Source organism: Aegilops tauschii, chromosome 7 (genome assembly GCF_002575655.3).
Source record: "Aegilops tauschii subsp. strangulata cultivar AL8/78 chromosome 7, Aet v6.0, whole genome shotgun sequence".
Lineage (NCBI taxonomy): Eukaryota > Viridiplantae > Streptophyta > Magnoliopsida > Poales > Poaceae > Aegilops > Aegilops tauschii.
This window is the reverse complement of record NC_053041.3, coordinates 123,264,736-123,290,683: the sequence shown is the minus strand read 5'-3', so window position 1 is coordinate 123,290,683 and position 25,948 is coordinate 123,264,736. Positions and strand designations below refer to the sequence as shown.

The following is a 25,948-nucleotide window of genomic DNA, read 5'->3' as shown; positions in this document are numbered from 1 at the left end:
TCATCACGAACACTTTGGGCGAAATCTCTATCATATGTTTGTTTCCGGCTTATTTTGCGAGCCAATCCTTTGTTTTGTTTTAAGTTGTGGTATTCTAGTTGCTTCGAAATCAAATGTGGATTCCATACCTTTTCTAAGTGGTGTTCTCATATTCCTATGTGGATACTAATCCTTCTTAATCATCGAGATTGCCATCTTAATTCTATTTCCAACCGGTGCGTTTCTCTTCGAGATGATCCCATCATTCTCCCCATCCGGAAGATCAATTATAAGTTTTCTCAACGGTGTTTATTCCATATGCCCCAAGTTGCCTTTGTTTTTCCCGCCCTCCCACCCTCTTTCTTCAAGGACTCAGATTTCTTAATCATGTATCCATCTTATGGATGTGAAGTTTCTCCATTCTTTTCTGTCAATGTTCTTATCCGGTGATTCTCAGGAAGATACTAACGGAGCTTCAAGTTCATCATTCTCTTTTCTTCCCCGGTGGACTCAAGTCAAGCTTTCAGTGTTGATCGTATTCTTTTCCTCGTTTCAAATGCTTTCTCATGTCGGCGCATCTCTTAATCATCCACCTCTTGCTATTCATGTTATCTGGAGTGCTGAAGATATCTCAGAAGATTCGCATTTCCATTCCCAATCCGTTCAAGCTATCTCAAGGTTGTTATCTCTTTTGAGCCATTTAATTCAACCGGCGCAATCTTTCTTTTAATCATTCAATGGTGTATCTTTTGAGTGGGCCCTAACCCACAAGTCTTTTCCAGGATCTTACCTGACTCTTCTAATTTATCCGGAGCGATTCCCAAATTCCTTCAAAGTTTGACATAAGAATGATTTCTCATAAGTCAAATGTATCCTCCAAGTTTGCTTTCATATTCTTTTCATCGTTGTTTCAACCTTTCTAATTTTCATTCCGGAGGGCCTAAACAATTCATGGTGGTGTTTCTTGTCGTCATTCTCGAATTTTGAAGACCGAAGAAGAGTTCCTCTTAACTCTTACCCGTTCTTCCAAAGATTCATGGTTCTAGCTTCATGCCACCCTGATAATTATTTTTGATTGTGACAATTATTTTCTTACCACCCGGAGCATTGCATGAGTTCTTTCCATTTTTATTCCTATGAAGGCCATCATTTCGGGTTTATTCATTCTCAGTTTTCAGCTCTCGCTCTCCAAATCTTACTGGTGCATCGTTCAAATATCCTCTAATCAGTTCATGATCTCTTCGTTCTCATGTATCTAAATCCCCTCAAGTATCTTATTCATTTTCTAATTCTTCCCGGCGTTTCTTTATCTTTTCTTCGTTCATTTTCAATTCTTATGGTGGTTCGTTCGAGATTCCTCTTCCTTTGTTACCGTATCAATTCATTCGTCTTCCCAAATCCTACCGGTGGTTCGTTGAAGACCTTCCTCAAGTTTGCGCTATATCTATCTTAATCCTTTCTACGAGAATAAGTAGTATGCCAAATCCGTTGCTTGTCATCAATTTATATTGGTGAAGGATACGCATAACGTAATTCTTATTATGGTTTCATCCAAGTGATCTAGTTTCTTCTTTCCAGAGTTGCTCATCATGTCATTTTTCTCGGTTCGAGATGCTTCATCTTTTCTTTTCCGGAGTTCCAAGTTTTCCGCATTATCTCGTCGCGAAGCTCCATCTAAATCATCACAAGGCTTCACCTTGTGTTCTCAACATCTCTTTCGTTTTATCATCCTTTTTACCGGAGTTCTTCATGGAGGGTCTACATGATGGTTCATCAAGGATGCCTTTCATTCTCGAATTGTTCTTCAAGATTTTTCTCGAAGTTAAGATCCGCCAAGCTATATTCAAAGATAAACATGGTTCTCAACACATGTTTTGTCTTGAGGAGTTCCAGCATTCTTCATCTTGCATTCCGAAGTGCAATTCTTTCTACCTTATCTTTTGAGGTGGTGTTATGTCATTGTCGATAATTTTCCTTCGTGTTTCATGATTCAAAGTTTTCAAGAGTGACATATTTAAATCCATCATTTTATCTTCGTTCAAGAGATCTTTTCAACCAATCAATCTTTTGTTGGAGTTGTATTGGGTTATATTTCACCTATAGCCTTCCCTAGGGAATGTAGCTATTTGTGGTGTTTATCAATGATCAAATTTTCTCCTTCTCATCTTGGTGAAGAAGTTTTCATCTCCTTGTTGATCTCAATCCAATCAACTGTTTCCGTTAGTGGCGGGTTGTCACCTCATAATTTTGAGATGTGTTCCATAAGCCCACAACAAGCTTGTCCTTTTCGTTGTTGATTTTCCAACAACTCCGTTATAACCTTCTTGGAAGGGTGCTTTCCAAGTTCATTGATGGCAGAAGTTGGCATTTTCTTCTCCATTCTGTGATTCCAATGATATATCTTCTATTCTTCCTTCCGGAGGCATTGCGATGTTGCTCTCTTCGCTCATCTTCTCGGTTTGTGAGGACCGTGTTCTTTTCGTGCTTATCCATTTCCAACCAGAGTGTCGTGCCCTCTTTTCAAGTTCTTCCCATTCTGTCAAGTTTTGCCTCCCTTCTCAACCGGAGTGTTGTCTGAAATCTTTCTGACCCATTGTGCCATTCTTTCAATAGTTCCAGAGGCAGTGTGTTGTTGATTTCATTAAGTATCCTCTCATCTTGTAAAGTTCATGTTCAATTCCTTCCATTTACAGTCGGAGTGCTGTCCAAATTTTATCATTCTTATTCCTTCTTTATCTTGTTTTAACCGGAGTGTTGTGTCTATCATTCCTCTTCTAACCGGAGTCTCATCCAAGTGCTTTCTTTTTGCCAAGTTCATATTCTATCCCTTCCATTTTCCAACCGGAGCATTATCGTAATTGATCCTTATCGTTCCTTGTACATCTCTTATCAACCGGAGTGCTTGCATGTACTTCTTGTCCATTGTAACCCATTTTTCTTTGATCTTTCAACCTATAAGGTTCTCGTAGTGTTCCTTGTTCCTCTTTTCTAACGGAGTGTTTTCAATTTCGTTCATCTTTGTTGTATTCTTTTCTCGAAATTGTTCAACCTCTCAAGGTTCTTTGGTTTCACTCGTTTGTCAAAGAAGCAACTTTGTTTTACCTATTCCTCCCCCGTTTTCCCTCCGGTGCCATCCTAGATCTTGGGACGAGATCCTCTTGTAGTGGTGGAGTGTTGTAACGCCCTGAGACCGACGCTCCAGATGCCTTCCTTGTTTTTCGTGTTCGCCGTGTGTTTTATTTGTGTGTTGCATTCATCATTGCATCATTTGCATTGCATCGGCACTTCGTTGCCGTCATGTTTTAAAACTTGCATTCGCTCGTCGTTGCCGTTTCTCCCTTTGCCTTCATCACCTCTCTTAGACCCCCTCGCTTGCTCGTCCGAAACTTGCCCCCGAACCCGACCCGCTCAGTCATCACCATTGGATCCGGATCATCCCCTAACATCTATAAAACATCTCCGTTTTCTTACTTGGACTCCCTAACCTATCTATTCTCGACCGCCCGATTATGATCGGACGGACCAGATTAGCCCCTAACCAAAATCCATGCTATTTTAGCAGATCAAACCCTAGTCGCTAGTTGTCCCATCCATCCATTCCCTCACCTGCCGCCGCGATCCAGCAGCCACCCACCTCAGAGTCCTCTCCACCCAACCAGATCGCTCCGACCAGCTCCTTGATTTCCGCCACCACCCGCAAGCGCAGCCACCTGCCTTCCCGATCCACCCATCGATCCACCCCCACACCGAGCTCCTCCCGTTCGCTCCTCCCTCCTCGACCCTGCCGCCTCACCGGACCCGCGTCCCTGCGACCAAGCTCGCCGGAGTGCCACCAGGCCGCTGCTCCCCTCCCTCGCTAGCCTCCCGCGCCGGAGACCTCTGTTTCCACGTCGCTGCCGTCAAGCTCCGTCGAACTGGAGCAGCACCGGACCAGCAGGACTGTGCCCTCCCTCTCCATCCTCCCCTCTGTTTTCCTCTTGCTCCCCGGTAACGCTCTCTCTCAGATTCTCTCATCTCTCTCATTTCTCTTCACAGGGACCGACGCCATGGACGCCCATGCTCTACCCCGAGTCCATCACCGCTGCCGTTTCGCGTCAGATCCGGCCGGGGACCGCTGGATCTCGCCGCCTCCGCCATGGACCACCCATTCCCAGACCTCCTCCGCGCCGCCTTACCTCAACCGCACCCCATCTGTTGCGCCTTCGCCATGTCCCTGCCGCTGCGTCCAAGCCCCAGCGGTGCCGTGGCCTCGCCTCTGCATCGAACGGACGAACGAAGCTGCCGCTGCCTGCTTCATCAGTTTCACGACGGGAACGCTTGACCCATCGTGTTGACCGCGCCACGCGAGAGCATGGCCCAGGGCCCCTTCCAGCCTCCCTCTCCACCGAACCGGGCCGAAGCCCATGGGTGAGCTGCCCCCCCAGCGCCTGCTCCTGTTCGGCACTGTTCAAGTTTCGGCCCGATGCATGTTTTTCCTCTGCTGCGTTTTTAGCTAATTTCCAGAGAGTGCCAGTTTTGCAGAAAAACCCTCTTTGTTCATGCATCAATAATTCACAAACCATGCATCAGAATTAAATAAACTATATATGTAAGATGCTCAGTTTTTCATGTACTTTCATAATATGCCACTTTCATACATGTTTAAAATGTTTAACTTGCTGTTTGCATTAATTTGCTTAAATGCCATGCTAAAATGATTTATTTCATAACTAATTAACAGTAGATCCGAATTTAATAAACTTTATATGTAAATGGGGTAGAAAATGCCTAGTTTAACATGGTGCACTTTATTTTGCTGTTTAACAACATTAAAATTGTGTTTAGGGCAGACAGTACCAAACTCAAATTATGCACATGAGGATTTTTCGGAATTGTTATCTGTTGTTCCGGCCTCATTTAAACTTGCCTAAATAGTTAGTTTACTTATGCTTCACCCCTTGCCATGTTTAAGAACATTTAATATTGTTGGGTACATAAACAAGACCGAACTAAATAACTTGAATGTGGTGTTTCGTCAATATGCAACTCGTTGCATATTGAGCTCCACTTAATTTGTAGAATTGTTTGTGCACCTTGCCATGCCATGCCTCATTAAACTGGACATGCATCATACTTGATTGTGCATCATGCCATGTTTATGTGATGATTGTTTACTATGTTGTTTGTTTCTTTCCGGGTTGCTTCTCTCGTTAGCTTCGGTTTCATTCCGGAGTTGTGAGGATTCGTTCGACTACGTCCGTTTGTCTTCTTCATGGATTCGATCTTCTTCCTAGCGGGATCTCAGGCAAGATGACCATACCCTCGAAATCACTTCTATCTTTGCTTGCTAGTTGTTCGCTCTATTGCTATGTCGCGCTACCTACCACTTGCTATATCATGCCTCCCATATTGCCATGTCAAGCCTCTAACCCACCTTTCCTAGCAAACCGTTGTTTGGCTATGTTACCGCTTTTGCTAAGCCCCTCTTATAGCGTTGCAAGTTGCAGGTGAAGATGAAGTTTGTTCCATGTTGGAACATAATTATGTTGGGATATCACAATATCTTTTATTTTAATTAATGCATCTATATACTTGGTAAAGGGTGGAAGGCTCGGCCTTATGCCTGGTGTTTTGTTCCACTCTTGCCGTCCTAATTTCCGTCATACCGGTGTTATGTTCCTTGATTTTGCGTTCCTTACGCGGTTGGGTGATTTATGGGACCCCCTTGACAGTTCGCTTTGAATAAAACTCCTCCAGCAAGCCCAACCTTGGTTTTAACATTTGCCACCTAAGCCTTTTTCCCTTGGGTTTTGCAGACTCAAGGGTCATCTTTAATTTAAACCCCCGGGCCAATGCTCCTCTGAGTGTTGGTCCAACCTGTCAGCCGCCGGTGACCACCAGGGGCAACTCTGCGCTCGCCTACCGGAAGTTTGGACAATCCGGTGTGCCCTGAGAACGAGATATGTGCAGCTCCTATCAGGATTTGTCGGCACATTCGGGCGGCTTTGCTGGTCTTGTTTTACCATTGTCGAAATGTCTTGTAAACCGGGATTCCGAGACTGATCGGGTCTTCCCGGGAGAAGGAATATCCTTCGTTGACCGTGAGAGCTTATAATGGGCTAAGTTGGGACACCCCTGCAGGGTTTGAACTTTCGAGAGCCGTGCCCGCGGTTATGTGGCAGATGGGAATTTATTAATGTCCGGTTGTAGAGAACTTGACACTTGACTTAATTAAAATGCATCAACCGTGTGTGTAGCCGTGATGGTCTCTTTTCGGCGGCGTCTAGGAAGTGAACACGGTTCTTGTGTTATGGTTGTGCGTAAGTAGTTTCAGGATCACTTCTTGATCACTTCTAGCTTCACGATCGTTGCGTTGCTTCTCTTCTCGCTCTTATTTGCGTATGTTAGCCACCATACATGCTAGTGCTTGCTGCAGCTCCACCTCATTACCCTTTCCTACCCATAAGCTTGAATAGTCTTGATCTCGCGGGTGTGAGATTGCTGAGTCCTCGTGACTCACAAATACTTCCAAACAGTTGCAGGTGCCGTTGACGTCAGTGCAGGCGATGCTACCCAACTCAAGTGGGAGTTCGATGAAGACCTTGGCCGTTACTATGTTTCGTTTCATGTTGATCAGTAGTGGAGCCCAGTTGGGACGATCAGGATCTAGCATTTGGGGTTATCTTCTTTTTTATTTGGATTTGACCGTAGTCGCTCTATGTGTGTATCTAGAATGATGTATGATTTTATTTATGAATTGTGTGAAGTGGCGATTGTAAGCCAACTCTTTATCCCATTCTTGTTCATTACATGGGATTGTGTGAAGATGACCCTTCTTGCGACAAAACCACCATGCGGTTCCTCCAATTCGTGCCTCGACACGTGGGAGATATAGCCGCATCGTGGGCGTGACAGTGGTGCTGCACATCTTGCTTTCGGGCTTGGGGTTCAAAAGGGGGCTGCCTGCTCGCCGGTGATGCAGTCCCAAACGCCGATGCCGTAGCTGTTGAAGCGGTTAATTCCTCTGCAGCTCGCAAACATTTTTGTTTCCTAGTCGGAGGCCAATGCCAGTGTGTCAGAGTCAACACTCTCGCCCAGGTTTGATAGTCGGAAGTGGTGACTTAGGTCTCCGGTAAGGGCATCTCCACTGGTTGTAAGATAGTTGTTGGTAGACTTTGTCACATAGGATTTTTGATGATGTGTCATGTAATAAATGAGGAAAGAGAGGAAGGTTGTATGTACATGAACCAACACCCCTTGCACAAGCTCCAATGTAGAATCAGAGAGCACCTTATTTATTATCTCACATCCTATTAGGCATACTAGATACAACCCATTGAAGATGTTGTATGTTAAGGTGTTGGTTGATGACATGGTATATTTTACCAACAAGCTAACATACAAACTGTTGGACATGCCCTAAGCGCGGAGAAAGCAGCCATGCCCAAGCCGCCAACGAGGAGCATAGAGGTGCTGAGGTAAACCGCATCGCGGACCCACGACACTGCAGGTGTCAGGCAGACCGGTCGGCGCTCCTCCAGCATCCAGTTGTACACCGATCGGGCAAATGGAACAGCAGCCCGCTGCGTGTACAAATGGAATTGCAGCCCGCTGCGTGTACAAGAGCAGCTAGATGTCTGGCACACTTAAATAATACGGAGGTCCACATTTGGTGAAATTATCCCATGAAGGTATTTCCTCTCCAATTCGCGGAACTTCAAAGAAAATTTTCTTTTCCCTTCATGATTGAGATCACGACCAATCGAGTCAGCTCCTTTAATCGTCAGTATCTTCAGAGCAGGGGCATTTTCAACAACGTGCACTAGAAATTCAAGTTGTCCTGTTGTTCCCGAAAATCCTGTAATATGTAGGTTCTTCAGATAACTATGTGGACACCGTGGAAGGCTCTTGATAGGCTCCGAGACACGATGTGGGAAGGCCAAAACACTAAACTGCAAAAGCGTGACAGAGGAAACATGATCAAGAAGAGGCACAATTCATGGTTCGCTAATCGATCAAGTTGTAGCAAACAGAAGTCTATGAGATAGGAGTATATTCACATGCATTTCTAACTTTTCAACAGAAGGAGCAGCCCTCAGAAAAGAGGCAAAAGATAGAATGTTGGCAGCTTCTTTATGACCAATTGACAGCTTCAAATGTAAATATTTCAACTGGGAAAACTTGCATGGATTTCCATCAACAAAGGCATCTGAAAAATAGATAGTAAATGGTCAAAATAGGAGAGAGAGAGAAATGTGATAAAACAATGTAGATATTAATATAAATGTGAGACAACAGACCTTAAGAGTAAAATGAGCATGCAATGTCAGATCTTGAACACTTGGAAGCACTTTGGGAAGCACAGTCAAAGCATGCTCAACAGTTAACAGGGAATAGATATCAAGAAATGTGTGCTTCAGTTTGGGAGTATGCCCAAGGTCGATTGGATACAGACGTCCATAGAATAAGAAAGTTTTGAGTTCCACCGCATGGAGTACTATCTTGGTTATCTTGCAGTGTGCAACACGCAGGTATATCAGGTTTGACAATGGACGAGCTACTATCAGTTCATCATTCAAATGGCATCTAACCATACTGAACCACTCAAGATTAATGCAATTTGACAGCATGTCTTGAAGATCCTTCCGAGTGACATTTACCAAGTGCAAGTCATGTGCTCTCAGATTCGGGAAACCGCTGAATTGAGGGGGTAGTTCAAATGATGCAATGCTAAGTTGAAGATGACGAAGCCGGGATATGCTTCTGTTGTCTAAAGGCTCGACCGGAAATCTGTACTGATCAATACGACCTTGGATGTCGACTGGTCCTAAATCAAGGGCAAGGCTCTTTGTCCGCGATGATATAGCAAAAGCAACCCAGGTATTGATATGATCTAGTACCCTGTGGTCAAACCCAAATTTGATCACGAGCTCTTCAACGACCATGCACTGATGCTTCTGCATGACTGCATTAACATTGTCAATGAATTTCTGAGTGTACTGTTCTCCCCCAAACACGATGTCACTGCACACTGTGAAGCCATCAAATCTCAGTTTGGGGCAAACTCTCCACACGTCGTTCCATTTACTTGACAGAATAACGGTTCTTGCAGCTTCCTTCAGTGGCAATTTTGATAGAATCATAGACAGCAGATCATCAGGAAGGTCTGCAAACTGAACCTTTGCTCTCGTTTTCTTAATGACTTGCCCGTGGTAGTAGTGCCTCGGTCTTTTTCTCGTGTGTGTTAGATCGCTGCCCATTTTGCTTGTGCACACAAATTATACCAGGTTAAGTATGAACAGATCGAGGAAACAAACATGGAATGTGAACTGCAGAACAGAGTGTTGTTGTATTCAATACCATTTCTAGTTTCTACTATCCCTCGTAACCAGATAGAACAGTCATTCCATAAAGTTGTGTTTTTTTTCCTAGGGGAAGTTGTAAACATTTCCTTGACAAATAAACCAGCTCTACTTCTAGCAAAACTATAAAACGAAAGGTCATTTTTGTTACATTTTAGTACAGTGCCTATGATTTCGGGGATAGATCAGAGCATGGGTTTGGGTGTTTGTGAGGGCGAGAGGGTGCACCAGCACAGTAAAACTGAATTCCCGGAACGGCAAAGGCTTACCGATGGCAAAGATGGCGGCCGGTGTAGAGACAGCAGCGGCGCGACGGCAGAACGGAACGGCGATGGGCGGCGACGCGGCAGCTGAGTTTGGGGGCTGCGGTTGAGGCGTCCGCGGTGGCGCTACGCTACGGCACGGAGGCCGCTCTAGGTCACAGAGGGTGGTATTTCAGAGCATCGTTGGGTCCGATCCGATCCCCACTGGAGGTCGGTCAGGACAAGGGACTGCGACTGCGAGACGAGTCCGAGAAGGGAGGACGAAAGGGTGGACTGCTCTTCCTTTTTTACCTGGAGAATCTGAAGATCCCGTCAGGGAGCTTCGAGAATTTAGGAGATTTTTTTTACACTTGAGCAGTACACTTCAGTCTTGATTAGCACCGAGGAGATGAACAGAACCCTATTTTACTGTTAACTGTTTTTTTCATTTCATTTCTTGATAAATTTGTAAGTAATACCTTTTGTGTGAGACACTCATGTTCATGGAACACGGACAATGATACGCTAGCCCGTGCCCATGGCGGACGACACAGTAGCCAGCAGTTCTTTTCTCATCCTCCGTGTGGTACCAGTTCTTTCTTATCCTATGTGTACACATTGACGAATGATACAGTAGTCAACTTGTGTCCCTGATTTACATTTCCTTGGATTTGGATTGTGCTTCTGCTCGATATCATAGAGTGTTTGTCTCCCAGTTTTCAAGCATCCACACAGCTTGTCGGAGCTGTACAAATACAATATAATGTTTTGCAAACAGTATAATAACAAACACACTCGACGATGGAAAGAAGAAAAGGCATTGAGGACGAATCGTTCGACATAATTTACAACCAAAAGGTTACATACACATGTGTTGAGTCTTTTTTAACGGGGGCAAAAAAATTGTCTCATCCATTAATTAAGAAGGGAGTTTACAAGGTTAATGCTCGAAAAAGAAGGTGCATTACAACAACAGTTCGGAATACAATAAAGTTTTTATTCCCGCGCCATCAAATTACTCTGGACTTCTTTGACTTATAGGATAGGAATATCATAGGTATGAAAATCATAGAAAGTGAGATGACACGTATCAGAATTTCTATAGGAAAATAGATGGCATCTGATGTATAAGATGGGATTTTTTTAAACTGAATCTAGACTAATATTTTTTTCCTTCGAAATGTGAAGGATTGTTTCATATCCTACATAGGAATAGGAAAACATCCCTACAAATCAAAGAGATTCAAGGGATATTTTTCTACATAATTCCTACCAAATTCCTGTAAACCAAAGGAAGACTCCAGTGTTTCGGCCCCGCGGTGACCCAAATCTTGGCCTCCTCATTGATGAGTTGCATAATATAATATGGCGGCGTCGATTTCTTCCAGAAAACTCATGTGTTTCTGTCCTTCCAGCATTTTAGAATTCCGGAAGAAAATGGAGAGCTTCACATTTGGTGAAATTATTTCATGAAGATATTTTCTCTCCAGTTCTCGAACTAGGGAACGGAATCTTATTAGCCATTTATCATCACGGCGAGCTATGTTAGGTCCATTAATCGTCAAAATCTCCAGGGCATGGGCACTTTCAACAACATGCACTAGAAATTCAAGTTGTGTTGTTGTTCCAGAAAATCCTGTAATATGCAGGTTCTTCAAATGATTATGTGGACACTTGGTAATGCTTTTAATAGGCTCTGAGACATGATGTGGGACACCAAAAACACGAAACTGCAAAAGTTTGAGGGACAAAACATGGTAAGCATAGGCATAATTCATGGTTAACGAGTCAATCTATTTATAGCAAAGTGAAGGTCGTTGTAGGAGATAGGAGTACTATACTCACATTCATCCCTAACATTTCAACGAAAGGAGCAGCCCTCAAAAGTGAGGCCAAAGACAGAATATTGTCAACTTCTTTGTCATCTAAAATCAACCACAAATCTAAACATTTTAAGTGGGAAAACTTGCAAGAGGTCTCCATCAACAAGGGCATCTGAAAAGTAGATAATATAAATGGTCATTGCGAGAGAGAGAAACCAGAAAAACCAACTTGCATATTAAAGCGAAGTGTGAGACAGCAAACCTTGAGTTCAAAAGAAGCACGCAATGTCAGATCCTGAACACTTGGAAGCACTTTGGGAAGTATAGTCAAAGCATGTTCAGGAGTCACTGGGGTATAGAAATCAAGAAATGCGTGTTTCAAGTTTGGAGCATCCCCAAGGTCAACAGGATACAGACGCCCATAGAAAATGAAAGTTTTGAGTTTTGCCGCATTGAGTGCTATCTTTGTTATCCTGCAGTGCACAACACGGAAGTATAATAACTTTGACAATGGACAAGCTACTGTCAGCTCATCATTCAGGTGGCATCTAAACATACTGAACCACTCAAGATTAATGCAATTTGACAGCATATCTTGAAGATCCTTCCGGCTGACACGTAACAAGTACAAGTCAAGTGTTCTCAGATTTGGAAAACCGCTGAATTGAGGGGGCAGTTCAAATGATGCAAAGCTAAGTTTTAGATGACGAAGCTGAAATATGCTTCCGTTGTCTAAAAGCTCGAGCGGAAATCTGCACTGATCAGTACGACCGAAGTAATCGGTTGGTGCTATATCAAGGGCAAGGCTCTTCGTCCGCGATGATACAGCAAAAGCAACCCACGAATTGGTATGATCTAGTATCCTGCAGTCAAACTCAAATTTGATCATGAGCTCTTCAACAACCATGCCCTGATGTTGTTGCATGACTGCATTCACAGTCTTAATGAATTTCTGAGTGTATTGTTGTTCGTAAAACACATTCTTGGACACTGTGAGAACATCAAATCTTAGTTTGGGGCATAACATCCACCTATCTTTCCATTTACTTGATAGAATGCCACTCCTTACAGCATCCTTTAGTGGCAACTTTGATAGAACCATAGGTAGCATATCCTCAGGAAGGTCTGTAAACTGAACATTTGCTCTGGTTTTCTTAAAGACTTTTCCTTGGTAGGATTCATAGGAACCCATGTGTCTTTTTCTTGTGCATGTTAGATCATTGTCCACTTTAATTCTACATGAAAATGAAGCCAGGGTAAGTACAATTATATCAAGCAAATGAACCTGGAAGGCCGAAATGCAAGTACACTGCACAACAAAAGGTTATCCCAGTTCATCACATTTATAGCTTCTACTATCCCTCATAATTAGATAAGAACAACCACTCAATAAAGTTGTTGTATTTTCCTTGATAAATAGCCAACTCTGCTTCTAGCAAAAACTGTAAAATGGAACCATAGATCAGTACGATAAATAAGAATGGGTTTGTGTGGGCAAACATTTGATCTAGATCGTGTGCTCGTTGTGCACGACAAACCCGAAGTTCATTTGTGGAAATTCGGTAAGGTTTAGATCATGATGGGATGACAAGAACATTACCAATGGCAAAGAACTGAGAAGGGTGAACTCTGGAGGTCCCTTGTTTACAAATCCACCATACGTAGTTAAATAAATATATATCGTTGGAGAAACTCTAGGTTTTGTAAAAGTTAAATAAATCTAGATCCTCTGATCCAACTTGGTGGTTGGTCAAGACTCGGGAGCGGAATCAGAAAAGGAAGGTGGGAGGAGAAGGGTGAATCATGGAGATCCCCTCTCGAGATCCATCTTGTGAAGTTAAATAAATCTAGATCGTAAGAGCAAGTAGAGATTCCCTAATAAATCTAAATTCTCTGATCAAGATTTGAGGTTGGCCAGGACTCGGGAGATGAATCGGAAAAGGAGGTGAGAGGAGAAGGATGAACTGTGGAGATCCTATGTTCCCAATCCATCGTGTGCAGTTAAAAATCAAGATCGTTAGATAAATTCTAGGTTCTCTAAAAGTTAGGCCTTTAAAATAGCTCCTCCTATCACTCATAACCAGATTAGAACAACCACTCCATAAAATTGCCTTATTTCCATTGCTAATAATTTGAGCTAGCAAAAACTATAAAGCGCAACCATAAATCAGAAGGATAAATCAGGGCGTGGGGTTGAGTCTTTGTGTGTGCGAGAGGGTGCAGGGCGACAACGAAAAACTTACCAAAGGTGAAAGACTCTGGATGAGGTTGAGACAACAGCGAACGGCGGTAGAACGGGAACATCGATGAGTGGTGACGCGCTTGAGTTTGGGGGTTAGGGTTGAGGAGGCGGCGGCGGCAGTGGCGGATCTAGGTCACAAAGGGGTATATACTCGTACTATATATAGAGAGAGAAAGCGGATTTGGGTCAGATCCAGATAGAGTGTCACTTTCTGCACACAAAAATTATTGAAGGGGCCGGGACTCAAAGAAAAATCAAAAGAGGAAAGTGTGAGGAGGGTGAACCGTGGGGATCCCCTATGCCCAAATTTACCGTGTGCAGTTAAATAAATCTAGACCGTTAGATTAACTCTAGCAGATTTCCCAAAATGTTGAGCCTTTATAGTGGGTTTAAAGGGTCTTCTAAAAAATAAAGGCTCCAAAGCAAGGGTATAAAGTCAAATTATATGAACTACGGTCTTTATATTTCTTCTTCCATGTAGGGCCCACTTATCAGTGGGTTATCATTTCTTTTTTATCCTTGCCCATCTTGGCCATACCCAGGCCCGTTGATGGGGCAGGCCAAATTGGCCGACCGCCCAGGCCCCCAAGTCGCTAGGTCTATATGTATTGGGGGTAGTCAGCCGAGGGAGGAGGCCAGCAAACTAGCACGTCGCGCCCGATCATGTGCAGCAGGTCGTACAAGCCCATCCTTATCGTAGACGCCTCGCGAGCGATCATACCGCTAGGGCTTGTTCCGTCGGCTGATAGTCTGGGCCTAATACCAGCCAAACCTAACATCTAAGACCTGAGGTCCCAACCAAGACTCCTGCCGGGTACGGGGCACCCACCAGTCCGGCGCACTCCTCAACCAGGACGCCTGCCGGGTATAAGGCCGCCGCCGCCACCTGCCACCAATCCATCTTCAGTGATGTACTGCTGCATCTACCTTGCTCGGTCGTGCCGCGATGAAAGCGAAGGGAGTGCAGCGTAGAACTCCAGGTTCTGGCGAGAGAGGGAGGAGGCAGCGACAGAAGATGGAGGAGAGGCGATAATGCATTCACCAACTCGAAAATAGTGCTGGAGGGATGGTCGCAAAGTTGTCGGGCATGGCCAACAAACAGGGTTCCATGTTTCCCTCATAGGAAAAATAGATCAAATGTACATTTCGTACATTTATTTCACCTTATACTTATACTTCATAAAATAAACCGAGTTTAATATGTTGTCGCAACAATGAACTTTTTAAAATCGATAAATGATTCTACATTTGAGAACGAAGTTCTACCTATTAACAGGTAATTAAGCTGCATTGCCACTTTTTACTGATCAGAAAGATTCAACGAAAAATACGGAAAAAAAATTATAATGGCAACACGCTCGTTCAAAACTATGACCTATGAGGTGAATCTTTTGTACTACCAACTGGTTTCTTGATAATAGTCAGTGACTAATTAAAAATTAGATAATGGGAGGCGGTGGCGTTTCCCAGACATTCAACACATTGTTCTCCTGATGCACGGCAAAGAGCCGGTCGCCCCCAACGGAGAAGTCGCTAATGGCGCCACCGCCTTGGCTCCCACGCAGCGCCAGCCTCAGGTCATAATTAGGGCCGCCGTACACCGAGATGGTGTCATCCTTGGACGCCAAGAGCAGTCCGCCGTGCACGGCAAGCTTTGAAGTATTGCACTTGGAAGTCGAACTCATCTTGCTCTGATGTAGCCACTGCACGTTTCCGGAGTTGCCCTGGATACGAATGTCGAGTAACCCGAGATCATGGTGCTCACTGATCAAGCAGACCGACCTCTCGTCCTCCATCACGGCTGCATCCACAACCCGTCTGTTCTTCCCCTCGCAGGCACTCTCATACCACCACGACCACACAACGCTCATATCCCGGGAATCTACCAGAGCCATGGAAAACGACGGCCAAACGCTGGCCGCCATGAGCGTCTTGGTCTTTGGCAGCCATTGAAGCTTGTTGGTGCTGCCCATCTTGCTTTCGGGGTTGAAGTGCAAAAAGGAGCCTGCCTGCTCGCCGGTGATGCACTCCCAAGCACCGATGCCGTAGCGGTCGGCGTAGCGGCTTCTTCCTCTGCAGCTCGCAAACATTTTGTTTGTTTCCTGGTCGGAGGCCAAAGCTAGTGCGTCAAGGTCGACACTCTCGCCCAGGTTTGGTAATCGGAAGTGGTGACTTAGGTCGCCGGTAAGCGCCGAGAAAGCAGCCAAGCCCAAGCCGCCAACGAGGAGCGTGGAGGGGCCGAGGTAGACCGCATCGCGGACCCACGACACTGCAGGTGTCAGGCAGACCGTCCGGCGCTGCTCCAGCATCCAGTTGTACACCCGCGCGGTGGTACCGTGCGTGTACGTGTGCGTGATGCAACACCCACCGTCGGGCGCCGCGCGGACGACCGGGTGGTCAACCGGCACCCGCTCTGGTGGCACTGACGCGGCTAGGCGGACCCTCTCGAGATCGAGCTCGCCGATGCGAGCGGCGCGGACGCGGTCGAGGAGGCCGTAGTAGTTCGCCTCGCGGAAGAGCGCCCTCTCCGGGACGCCGGCCGGGACGTGGAGCTCGCCCGTGCGGAGCATGTCCAGGAGCGAAGCGAAGCAGGCCGGGTCGCGGTCGATGAAGTACTCGGGCACGCCCCTGGCCGTGGATGCGGCGCCGCCGGCGTTCCAGCAGGGGTCCATCATGGCGCACAGCATGGTTCCCTCGCCCCGCGCCTGTGAGCGTGTCGGCCGTCGTCTCGAACACCTGCCCGCCAACGTTCAGCCGGACGCGGCCGGCTGGGTGTGGCGTGTGCATGGCCGGTCGGCTGTGTACAGGACTTGCGCGCGCGTGGGCGTGTCGCGTCGAACGTTGGCTTTGGTGGCCTGAACACAGTGCCGCGTCCTTTTATTGTTCCAAGCCATGAATAAAACATCGGTCTCCGAGTCGGGCAGCGTTTTGGATCGCCAAAGATAACGTGCAGATCTGTGCCAAAATCGTTTTCTGGTCATACTGTGACCGTGATGGGTCTGCAGATGGACGGGAGGTTTCGGGCCAGGCCGCTCGTGACCATAGCCCGATGGACGACATCTCAGTGGTGGACTTGGTGCGCGACAGCTATTTATCGACATTATTAGGCCGGCCCAATGGCGCGAAAAGCGCGAGTTAAAAATATGTGCACGCACGAGGGATGGACCCCGAAATCACTGATTAAGGAGTACTCGTTGCAAAGAACACTCCACTTTCCCAGATCGCGACAAGTGGCGCACATGCAGCGCGCCACTTGTCGCAACCTGGGAGTTTTCCCTTTTTTCGTAGATCCGTTTATTCAAAACGTTTTATCTCTTAAACCATGCGTCCAAATCTCGAACCGTTTTTACCATTGGATTCCTCGCGTCGAGATCTTCAAAACTAGATCCCATGTTGATAGGTTTTGACGAACTTTTTTTCAAGGAAAACCCGGACGAAAAAAACCGGGTGAAAAAACCGAACCGGGAGCACAGTTTTTTCCCTTTCCGAAAGAGGCACGACCGTGACTCTCGCGAAAGCACAACCGTGCCTCTCGTGGAAGCAAAACCGTGACACTCGTGGAAGGAAAAAAAATAGAAAACACATTTTTTTCGTTTTCGAGAGGCACGGCCGTGACACTCGCGAAAAGCACAACCTCGCGAAAGCAAAACCGTGACTCTCCTGAAAGAAAAAGAAACAAAAAACGCATATTTTTTGCCCTTTCTAAGAGGCACGGTCGTGACTCTCGTGAAAGCACAACCGTGCCTCTCGCGGAAGCAAAACCGTGACTCTCACGAAAGAAAAAAAGCAGAAAACGCGTTTTTTTCCGTTTCCAAAAGGCACGGCTGTGTCTCTAGCTAAAGCACAACCGTGCCTCTCGTGGAAAAAAAAACCGTGACTTTCGCGAAAGGAAAAAAAAGAAAACGTGTTTTTTCGCGTAATTTTTTTTTGATCGAAAAGCTAAGGAAGACCGGGCGAAAACCAAAACGTCGAAAAAACCTGGAAAAAAACCATTTAAAAAACCGAAAATAAAATGCGGAGGAAGCGTCCAGAGCGCGACACGTGGCGAATGGCTGAGAGCGCGCCAAGTGACGCTGATCGTTGTGAGGCTCCCGAAGGAACGCTCGTTAACTAGCTGCTCCCGATAGATCCTTCGATGTCCTGGTTGACCAATGGCTTCCTAACCACTACGCTAGGCTCAAATTCATGGACACCCGGGAAGGTATGCCCTATTAGAAGGGCAAGAGTCGGCTTTTACACATTCTCCTTCTTTTTTTTCTTTGATTTTTTTTCTTCTTGGTTTTCAACGCTTTTTTCGTTTGTTTGTTTTTGTTTTCCTTTTTTCATTTTGTTCCTTCGTTTTTTATTTCATTTTCCTTCTTAATGTTATGTTTAGGTTTATTTTTTCTTCTCCATTTTTTGTTTTTCTTTTTTTCTTTGTTTCTTTTTGTTTTTCATTCTACATTCTTATATACATTAGTCAATGTGTACATGCAATGTACGTTAATTTGGAAGTATATTAAGTGCATGCGTATATTAAGTAGGATATTATTTATCTATTATTATATGATTAGCACTATATTTGGCATGACATTAACTGCACGCTAAACGTGTTGAGCGCTCGACATTGAAGTAGTCTAGGTCGTTGGATTGACATCATTTGATGGCTGAGATTAATTGGATCTGCTCATTTGGGTCTTTTTATATTGGTATAGATGACCAACATTTTTTCAAAATTGTTCAACACTTTTTAAATACTTGTTCAACGTATTTCAAACACTTATTCAACAATTTTATATACATGATCAACGTTTTTTCATGTACTTGTTCAACATTTTGCAAATACTTTTTCAACATTTTTTGAATGCTTGATTAACATTTTTTTAAATCCTTATTAAACATTTTTGAACGCTTGATTAACATTCAAACTTGTTCAACATTTCTTCAAACACTTGTTCAACTTTTCTTCAAATACTTGTTCAATATTTTCAAAATGCTTGATTAACATTTTCCAAATACTTGTTCAACATTTTTTGGATACTTGATCAACATTTTTCAAATACTTGTTCAACATTTCTCTGAATGTTGCTACTTTAAAAAAATTTAAATACTTATTCAACATTTTTCCGAATGCTTGATAACATTTTTCAAATACTTGTGCACCATTTTTCAAACACTTATTCAACATTTTCCAAATGTTTTTTGTAGAAATTTTATATATTTAAAATATTTTAAGTATAAACAAAATTACAAAATAAAACATAAAACGTAGAAAAACAGGAAAAATAGGTTGTTGCCTCGCTCGCTTAAAGCGAGAAATAGGGGTGCCCGACTTGGTGGCCTAGGATTCGTGTTTAACCGATGGCCGGTACAAAGAATTGCGGGCGCAGATATGTATCCCGTCTTGCAAGATAAACTGGGGGGGAGGGGGGGAGGGACTATTTCTCACATTAAGCAATAGTCTGTGCGAGGTCCGAAATCACTAATTGAGGAGTACTCCTTGCAAAGATCCCTCTCACCTGCAAGAAGTGGAGTTTTTTTCGTAGGTCCGTTTATTCAAAACGTTTTATCTCTTAAACCGTGCATCCAAATCTCGATCTGTTTTCACCGTTGAATTTCTCGCGTCGAGATCTTCAAAACTAGATCCCACGTTGATGGGTTTTAATAAACTTTTTTTCACGAAAAAACAGGATGAAAATACCAACGGAAACATGGGTTTTTCCCTTTCCAAAAGAGGCACGGCCGTGCCTCTCACGGAAGCAATACCATTCCTTCGTTTCCGAGAGGCACGGCCGTGCCTTTCGCGGAACCACAACCGTGCCTCTCGTGGAAGGAAAAAACAACAGAAAACGCAATTTATTTTTCGTTTTCGAGAGGCACGGACGTGCTTCTCGCAAAAGCATAACCGTGCCTCTCGTGAAAGCAAAATCGTGCCTCTCCCGAAAGGAAGAAAAACAGAAAACACGGTTCTTTTTTTGGTTCCGAGAGGCATGGCCGTGCCTCTCGCGAAAGCACCCGTGCCTCTCGCGGAAGGGAAAAACAACAGAAAACGCGTTTTTTCGTTTCCGAGAGGGCACGGCCGTGCCTCTCGCGAAAGCACAACCGTGCCGCTCGGGGAAGCAAAACCGAACCTCTCGTGGAAGAAAAAAAAACAGAAAATGTGTTTGTTTGGGTTTTCGAGAAGCACGGCCGTGCATCTCGTGAAAGCACAACCGTGTCTCTCGCGAAAGCAAAAAAAAACATGTTTTCTTCACGCATATTTTTTTTGAATATATTTTATGGTCCAAAAGCTAAGAAAGACAGGTGGAAAACCAAAAAAATCGAAAAACCCGAAAAAACTAGGTTTAAAAGCCGAAAACGCGCGCGGAAAAAAAATCCGAAGTGAGCGCCCAGAGCACGACACACGGCGGCGGCTGAGAGCGCACCAAGTGGCGCGCTCTTAGCCCACCCGCAAGTGATCATTGCGAGGCTCCCGAAGGAGCGCTCGGCAACTAATTGCTCTCTAGGAAGTCTCGCGTCGAAGTTTTCGTTAATGAGCCGACCCATTTTTGCGCACAGCTTAGGAAGAGGACGCATGAGGGATCCATCACTGGTGCTGCAAATGAAACAAGCGCGACTAGCCACCGAGCCCGCGTGCAGTTCTTGTTAACTAAAGGGGCGCGACCTACTTGAAGTAAGTCGAGATGGTTTTATCTGTTTTTTTCTTTCTTTTTTCTCCGTTTTTGTTTTATTTTTTTAGTTTTTTCTCTGTTTCTATTTTTTTCATTCCACATTCTTATATACATTATCAACATTTTATCAAATACTTGTTGAAATTTTTTCAAATACTTGCTCAACAATTTTTCCAACACTTGTTCAACATATATACACGATAAACAATTTTTCCAAATACATGTTCTACAATTTTTCAAAATACTTGTTCAACATTTTTCAAATACTGTTCGACATTTTTCAAATATTTTTTCAACACTTTTATACACATCATCAACATTTTCAAATACTTGTTTAGCATTTCTCAAAATACTTATTCAATATTTTTGAAATACTTGTTCAACATTTTTATATACATGATCAACATTTTTTTCAAATGTTTTTTGAAGAGTTTTTTTGTAATACATATAATTAGATCATTTTAAAGTGTAAACAAAAGTCCAAAACAACATAAAATGAAAAAAATGAAAAAAGAGGCTGTGGCCTCCCGCGCTCGTGGGCCAGCCCAGCTCGCTCGCCCTTCAGCGAGAGTTTACTCTCAGCGCGCGTCAAGCGAGAAATAGGGGCACCGCCTCAAGCCACGAAATAATAGGCCGGCCGAGTGTTTCGTTAGCTCGACGTTTCTCGTTTGTTTGTTCCTTCCGTCAATTCTGTTTTCTTTTTTTACATTTTCACAGAAAACTAAAATAAACATATTATAAAAAACTTAGGTTTGAAAAAAAATACACGGTGTTAAAAAACTAGTGCAACTATAAAAAAATTATACTTCCAAATATTCAGAATATATATTACCAAAAATACTTTACATAGAAAATTTTCCGAAAATATGTTCAGCAAGCACTTGAAAAATGTTAAATGCTTATACAGAAGATGTTTCTCATATATCCAAAAATGTATCCAGAAAAAAACAAATATGTATGAAAAAGGTGATTTTGTATTAAAAAATGTGAAATGTTAAATTATAAAAAAATAAAACATGTTCATATTTTACTTTAAAACTGTTAATCAAACATTTTAGAAATATATTAAAATTGTGTATGGAAAAAATATTGACCATGTATTCACAAAATAGAAAAAATGATGAAAATCGAGAAGGAAACAAAAAAGGCGAAGAAAACAAAAAAAGAAACAAAGAAAACTAAAGTGCAATGAAGAAGTAAAAAAACAAAAGAAAACTAAATTTATAACGAAGTAAAAAGGGAAAACACCGGAAAATACGGTGAAGAAAAAATCAAAGAAAGAAACAAAGAACCAAAAAAATATGAGAAACCAATAAATAAAAGAAGAAAACCGATGAAATGCAATAAAACTGAAGAAAAAAATAGAAAACAGACAAAAACCATTGAAAATAGAGAAAAGCAAAATAAAGAAATAAGAAAAAGAAAAATCCAAACAAATTAGCGAAATGAACAGATCAAACGCAGCGAGCATAGCAAGCTAACGGGCCGACCATGTACTGTAGCGAGCAGTGAAAATCCATTAGTGAGCCAGGCATACATCTCGCTATAAGCGAGATATAGCCCTGGCGGAGAATTGCCGACGTTCGAGGGCTTGTCCCACGGCCGATGTGTGAAGACTATGATTACCCAGGAGGATAGCATTCCGTCAAAAAAATCACCAGGAGGATAGCCTGTCCGATTTGCTGATATTGCATGTATTGCTGAGAACTAAGTTGATCAATAAAGTTTATGTATGCTAAAATGGCGCGAGACGCCCCATCTCGAGGGTTCGATCTAGATTTGGATCGTGGCGGTGCCGATTTGGACCAAGGTGCCCTGATGGACAAGATGGCGTGGCGGCCGACTGGCGTCCCAGCGATGGCCTTGGCGGCTGACGACCCTTCCCGATCTGGGGAGGAGGGCCCTGGATAAGGGGCGCCGGCTCCTGGGATGGCGTCCCTGTCCGCTGGCGCGGCGGAGCTGGTGGGCTGCCGGCGATTCACCAGTGGGTTGGTGCTGCGGCTTGCTGCCCCGGCGGCCAATGGCGCCGAGCTGCTCCTTCGTCCAACCCATGTTGTGCGCACTCCGTCTTACCAGACATGGGCATGCTGCTAATCTGTTACCAGGTTGGGACGGAGCGGGAGGTCAGGATCCAGATCGGGATAGTTCTTAGGTCGGCTCCTGTCGGCCGTGATGTGACGACACCCGTGGGTTCCGTTTTTCTTCCCGGAGACGTCATTCGGATCCGGCCTACCTTTTCCCACCTCACGGTCTCTTAGGGTGAAACCCCTAGGGCTACGACGGCGCTCTTGGCCTCGTGTCCTTCTTGAAGGCGTTTCGTGAGAGTTATGTGGCGATGGGCAAACCCTAGTCTAGGTCGGATGATGATGCAGACTTTGGTGCCGTTTTCCCTCCTGAGGGCATCATCTTGGAGCAGTGGTTCACTACAGAGGCCAATGGGTGAAGCAGTGCTACATCGACCGCATTGAAAACGGTAGGTCTCGACGGCGTGGAGCAGCGGAGTCTCAGAGTTGGACGCGGATTGATTGACACGCGCAGGTTGGTGGCGCCGTCGACGACAGATGAGACTGCCAAGATCTATGCAGTGGTTCCTCGTGAAGACGCGTTGGCGGAAGATGGCGGCGGCAATTCCTAGAGCGTACGCAGGCTTTTTCGAAAGACTGAGCCGGCATATCATCTTGAGATTTACGAGTCACCGTAGGTGCCTCGTCGTCGATGTAAGCGTCTCCTCCAGCTGAAAGCGCATCGCCGAAAATTCTGAAATAAATTCAAAAATAATGCGAGCATCAGGACTTGAAGCCTCATGGGCTGGAGATACCACTGTCTCTCTGACCATCCAACGTCGTTTCGCATGTACCAGCTGCTTGTTACGTGCTCCCGTGGCCGTGCGTGTCAACGGTCGACCCAGCCACGTTCAGAGTCAAGCCGCGTTTGCAGCAAAGTCAAGGAGGAACGTGAACGGCTGAGCTGCAAAGCAAATCAGCTTGTCTCGCAGGCTCTCGACTCAAAAGGCGCGACGTCTTGTACCTCTGGTACATAGTCTAACCCTATTTGAAGGGCACGTGACATGGGTGCACGTCGAAGCTTTCAAATTCGGGTCGCTGTCGTATCTTGGCAAAAAGAGTCGAAGATGGTGAATGCAAGGTCCTGCCCACTATTTAGTCTCGATTAAAAGCATGTGACGCTGCAGAATCTATCAGGAAAGCGGCTTGGCTTTTGGTCCCTTCACGCAAATGGCTGAACGTCAAGCAAAGAAAAGGCGGGGGACGAAGAAATGACGCACTGCTTATGAGAGGTACAGGGCATGGCCACTCGGGGCTATCACCATGACGCTAATCGAATGCTCAATCAGTTTTGACGTTGAGCCGCAATGATTCTGCAACAAACGCACTGCTTATGATCAGCGCCTCGAAGCTAACGATTCACCACCGTTGTAAGAATTTAAACTATTTAAAGAAAAAGAAAAAAAAACAATGAGAGATTCAGGAAGCCTCGAGGCGAGCGCGCAAGCGACGTAGGGCTGACGCCATCTTCCACGAGATGGTTTGTCCTTGTGATGATCCTCGGTTCGAGGTAAAAGCCGCGCGCAGGGTTCTAGAAAAAAATCTCGCGTCGATCGGCGCATCCCGCTCGTCCTCGGGGCCATGAATCCGCAGGCGGCAGCGTGCGAGCTGATCGACCATCCTCGGAAATTTTTCCTTGCTGGTGGCCTTGATAAGTTTGTACGGCAAAAATTATACACATACAGGATACGCGTGACGCGTAGGCACGTATCACGTATGCACCTCGGTCGGCCTATCGGACGATTCGGCGCGCGCGCTCTGGCCTCCTTCTGCTTCACCGCACTGCATTCGAAGACATCCTGCTGCGTTTTGTGCCGCTCGCCGCTGTGGTGTCCTGGTTTCCCTCCTGGCCGGCCTCCCGGGCAGCACGGCTCCCATGCATGCATTTACGAAGTCCACCCCACATGGCATTGCAGTTTATGCGGGTGCCTGGCATTCAAGGGCTAGCAGACAGCCCCCCCCCCCCCCCTCTCTCTCTCTCTCTCTCTCTCTCTCTCTCTCTCTCTCTCTCTCTCCCCATTAAGAAAGAATCTGGGGTAAATGCAAACTGCTCTCCAGCATCCACAGATTTTCATTTTTTACGCGAGCTCTCTCTTCATTTTTTACGCGAGCTCTCCACAGCATTATTGTATATTTTATGATGGCTCGATCCCTCCATAAATAACGAGACCAGGGGTCATCACTCATCAGCAGCTTCCTCATCCAGTCGCCATCCAGCAGCAACAGCTTCCTCCTTCCGTCGTCATGCCACCCGTAGAAAAAGAGGCTTCCATACGCCCCCATTAGTCCCCAAAACAATCGAACCGCAACCAAAGGGGTCTTTAGTCGCCGTTCGGGAGGAGACCCGCGACCAACTATCTGGGCCCAGCGCGCTCGGTCGACAGCTGGCGGACGGGAGGGGCTTTAGTCCCGGTTGGCCTGGCCAACCGGGACTAAAGGTCCCCGAAGGCCTTTAGTCGCGGTTGGCCAGGCCAACCGAGACTAAAGGCCCATCCAGCTGGCGGACGGGAGGGGCTTTAGTCCCGGTTGGCCTGGCCAACCGCGACTGAAGGTCCCCGAAGGCCTTTAGTTGCGGTTGGCCAGGCCAACCGGGACTAAAGGCCCATCCCTATATATAGGACTCAGCTCACTTCACTTCACTCAGCTCACTTCACAATTTTCAGAAGGGGGTGGTGGGTTTGCTTTTGGTTCCTCCTATGCACACAAGGTGTTTGATGAAATGCCCGAGAGCCTGAAACAAACATGATATGAAGTGTCCGAGCCACACTTGAGCTTTCTCATTTATTTTTCCTCCGCGATCGCGGTTAGCAACTTGAACCTTTCATGTGTCATTGATAAAATATGCATGTGTGTAGTTCATTGTTTAATTTGTATTATTTCTAGCTAGTTAGTTTAACAAATGCATGATGGTTAATTATATACTTTATATAATAATAATGCAGATGAATCGGCAATGGATGTACAGTCCCCGAGTCTCCGGCGAGTTCACTACGGGTTTGAAAGATTTCCTCGTAGTGGCAAATGCGAACAAGCAGCAAGGTTTTATTATTTGTCCATGTGCTGTCTGTAAGAATCAGAAGGGTTACTCCTCCTCAAGAGACGTTCACATGCACCTGCTTCGGCACGGTTTCATGCCAAGCTATAATTGTTGGACCAAGCATGGAGAAAGAGGGGTTAGAATGGAAGAAGATGAAGAAGGGGATGATATCGATGACAACTATCATGATCATTTCGGTGATACTTTCATGGAGGATGATGCTGAAGGTGGGGAAGGGTTAGGTGAAGGTGAAGAAGAGGCACATGATGAGCCCGCTGATGATCTTGGTCGGACCATTGCTGATGCACGGAGACGCTGCGAAACTGACAAGGAGATGGAGAATTTGGATCGCATGTTAGAGGATCACAAAAAGTCGTTGTATCCAGGATGCGATAATAGTCTGAAAAAGCTGGGCTGCACACTGGATTTGCTAAAATGGATGGCACAGGAAGGTGTAGGTGACTCATCATTTGAAAATTTGCTGAAAATGTTGAAGAATATGTTTCCGAAGAATAACGAGTTGCCCGCCAGTACGTACGAAGCAAAGAAGGTTGTCTGCCCTCTAGGTTTA

The 25,948-nt window shown here is 45.1% G+C and overlaps 2 protein-coding genes and 1 pseudogene across 2 annotated transcripts; all 3 read right to left on the bottom strand.

Moving 5' to 3' along the window:
• Positions 1-7,230: 7,230 nt before the first annotated feature.
• On the bottom strand, positions 7,231-10,282 carry LOC141026894 (putative FBD-associated F-box protein At5g56690). Its single transcript, XM_073503769.1, has 4 exons — positions 9,590-10,282; positions 8,259-9,222; positions 8,019-8,167; positions 7,231-7,910 (listed from the first exon to the last, which is right to left on the bottom strand). The coding sequence occupies exons 2-3, from the start codon at positions 9,216-9,218 to the stop codon at positions 8,126-8,128; spliced, it is 1,002 nt and encodes a 333-aa protein (XP_073359870.1). The 5' UTR covers positions 9,219-9,222; positions 9,590-10,282; the 3' UTR covers positions 7,231-7,910; positions 8,019-8,125.
• Positions 10,283-10,382: 100 nt separating this feature from the next.
• On the bottom strand, positions 10,383-13,740 carry LOC120968039 (F-box/LRR-repeat protein At3g26922-like). The gene is made up of 4 exons (XM_040394417.3): positions 13,629-13,740; positions 11,648-12,620; positions 11,408-11,557; positions 10,383-11,292 (listed from the first exon to the last, which is right to left on the bottom strand). Exons 2-4 carry the CDS (start codon positions 12,575-12,577, stop codon positions 10,903-10,905), a joined length of 1,470 nt encoding a protein of 489 aa, XP_040250351.1. The 5' UTR covers positions 12,578-12,620; positions 13,629-13,740; the 3' UTR covers positions 10,383-10,902.
• Positions 13,741-14,821: 1,081 nt separating this feature from the next.
• Positions 14,822-16,414, bottom strand: LOC109732626 (BTB/POZ domain-containing protein At2g24240-like; annotated as a pseudogene).
• Positions 16,415-25,948: the final 9,534 nt, after the last annotated feature.

What these genes read in the sequence shown, in the direction of transcription:
- LOC120968039 (XM_040394417.3), bottom strand. Translation starts at nt 12,577, where the DNA reads ATGGGTTCCTATGAATCCTACCAAGGAAAAGTCTTTAAGAAAACCAGA. An exon ending in GTGCTTCTTTTGAACTCAAG is followed by an intron (nt 11,558 to 11,647) that starts GTTTGCTGTCTC and finishes TCTACTTTTCAG; the next exon opens with ATGCCCTTGTTGATGGAGAC. An exon ending in TTGAAATGTTAGGGATGAAT is followed by an intron (nt 11,293 to 11,407) that starts GTGAGTATAGTA and finishes AAACTTTTGCAG; the next exon opens with TTTCGTGTTTTTGGTGTCCC.
- LOC141026894 (XM_073503769.1), bottom strand. Translation starts at nt 9,218, where the DNA reads ATGGGCAGCGATCTAACACACACGAGAAAAAGACCGAGGCACTACTAC. An exon ending in ATGCTCATTTTACTCTTAAG is followed by an intron (nt 8,168 to 8,258) that starts GTCTGTTGTCTC and finishes TCTATTTTTCAG; the next exon opens with ATGCCTTTGTTGATGGAAAT.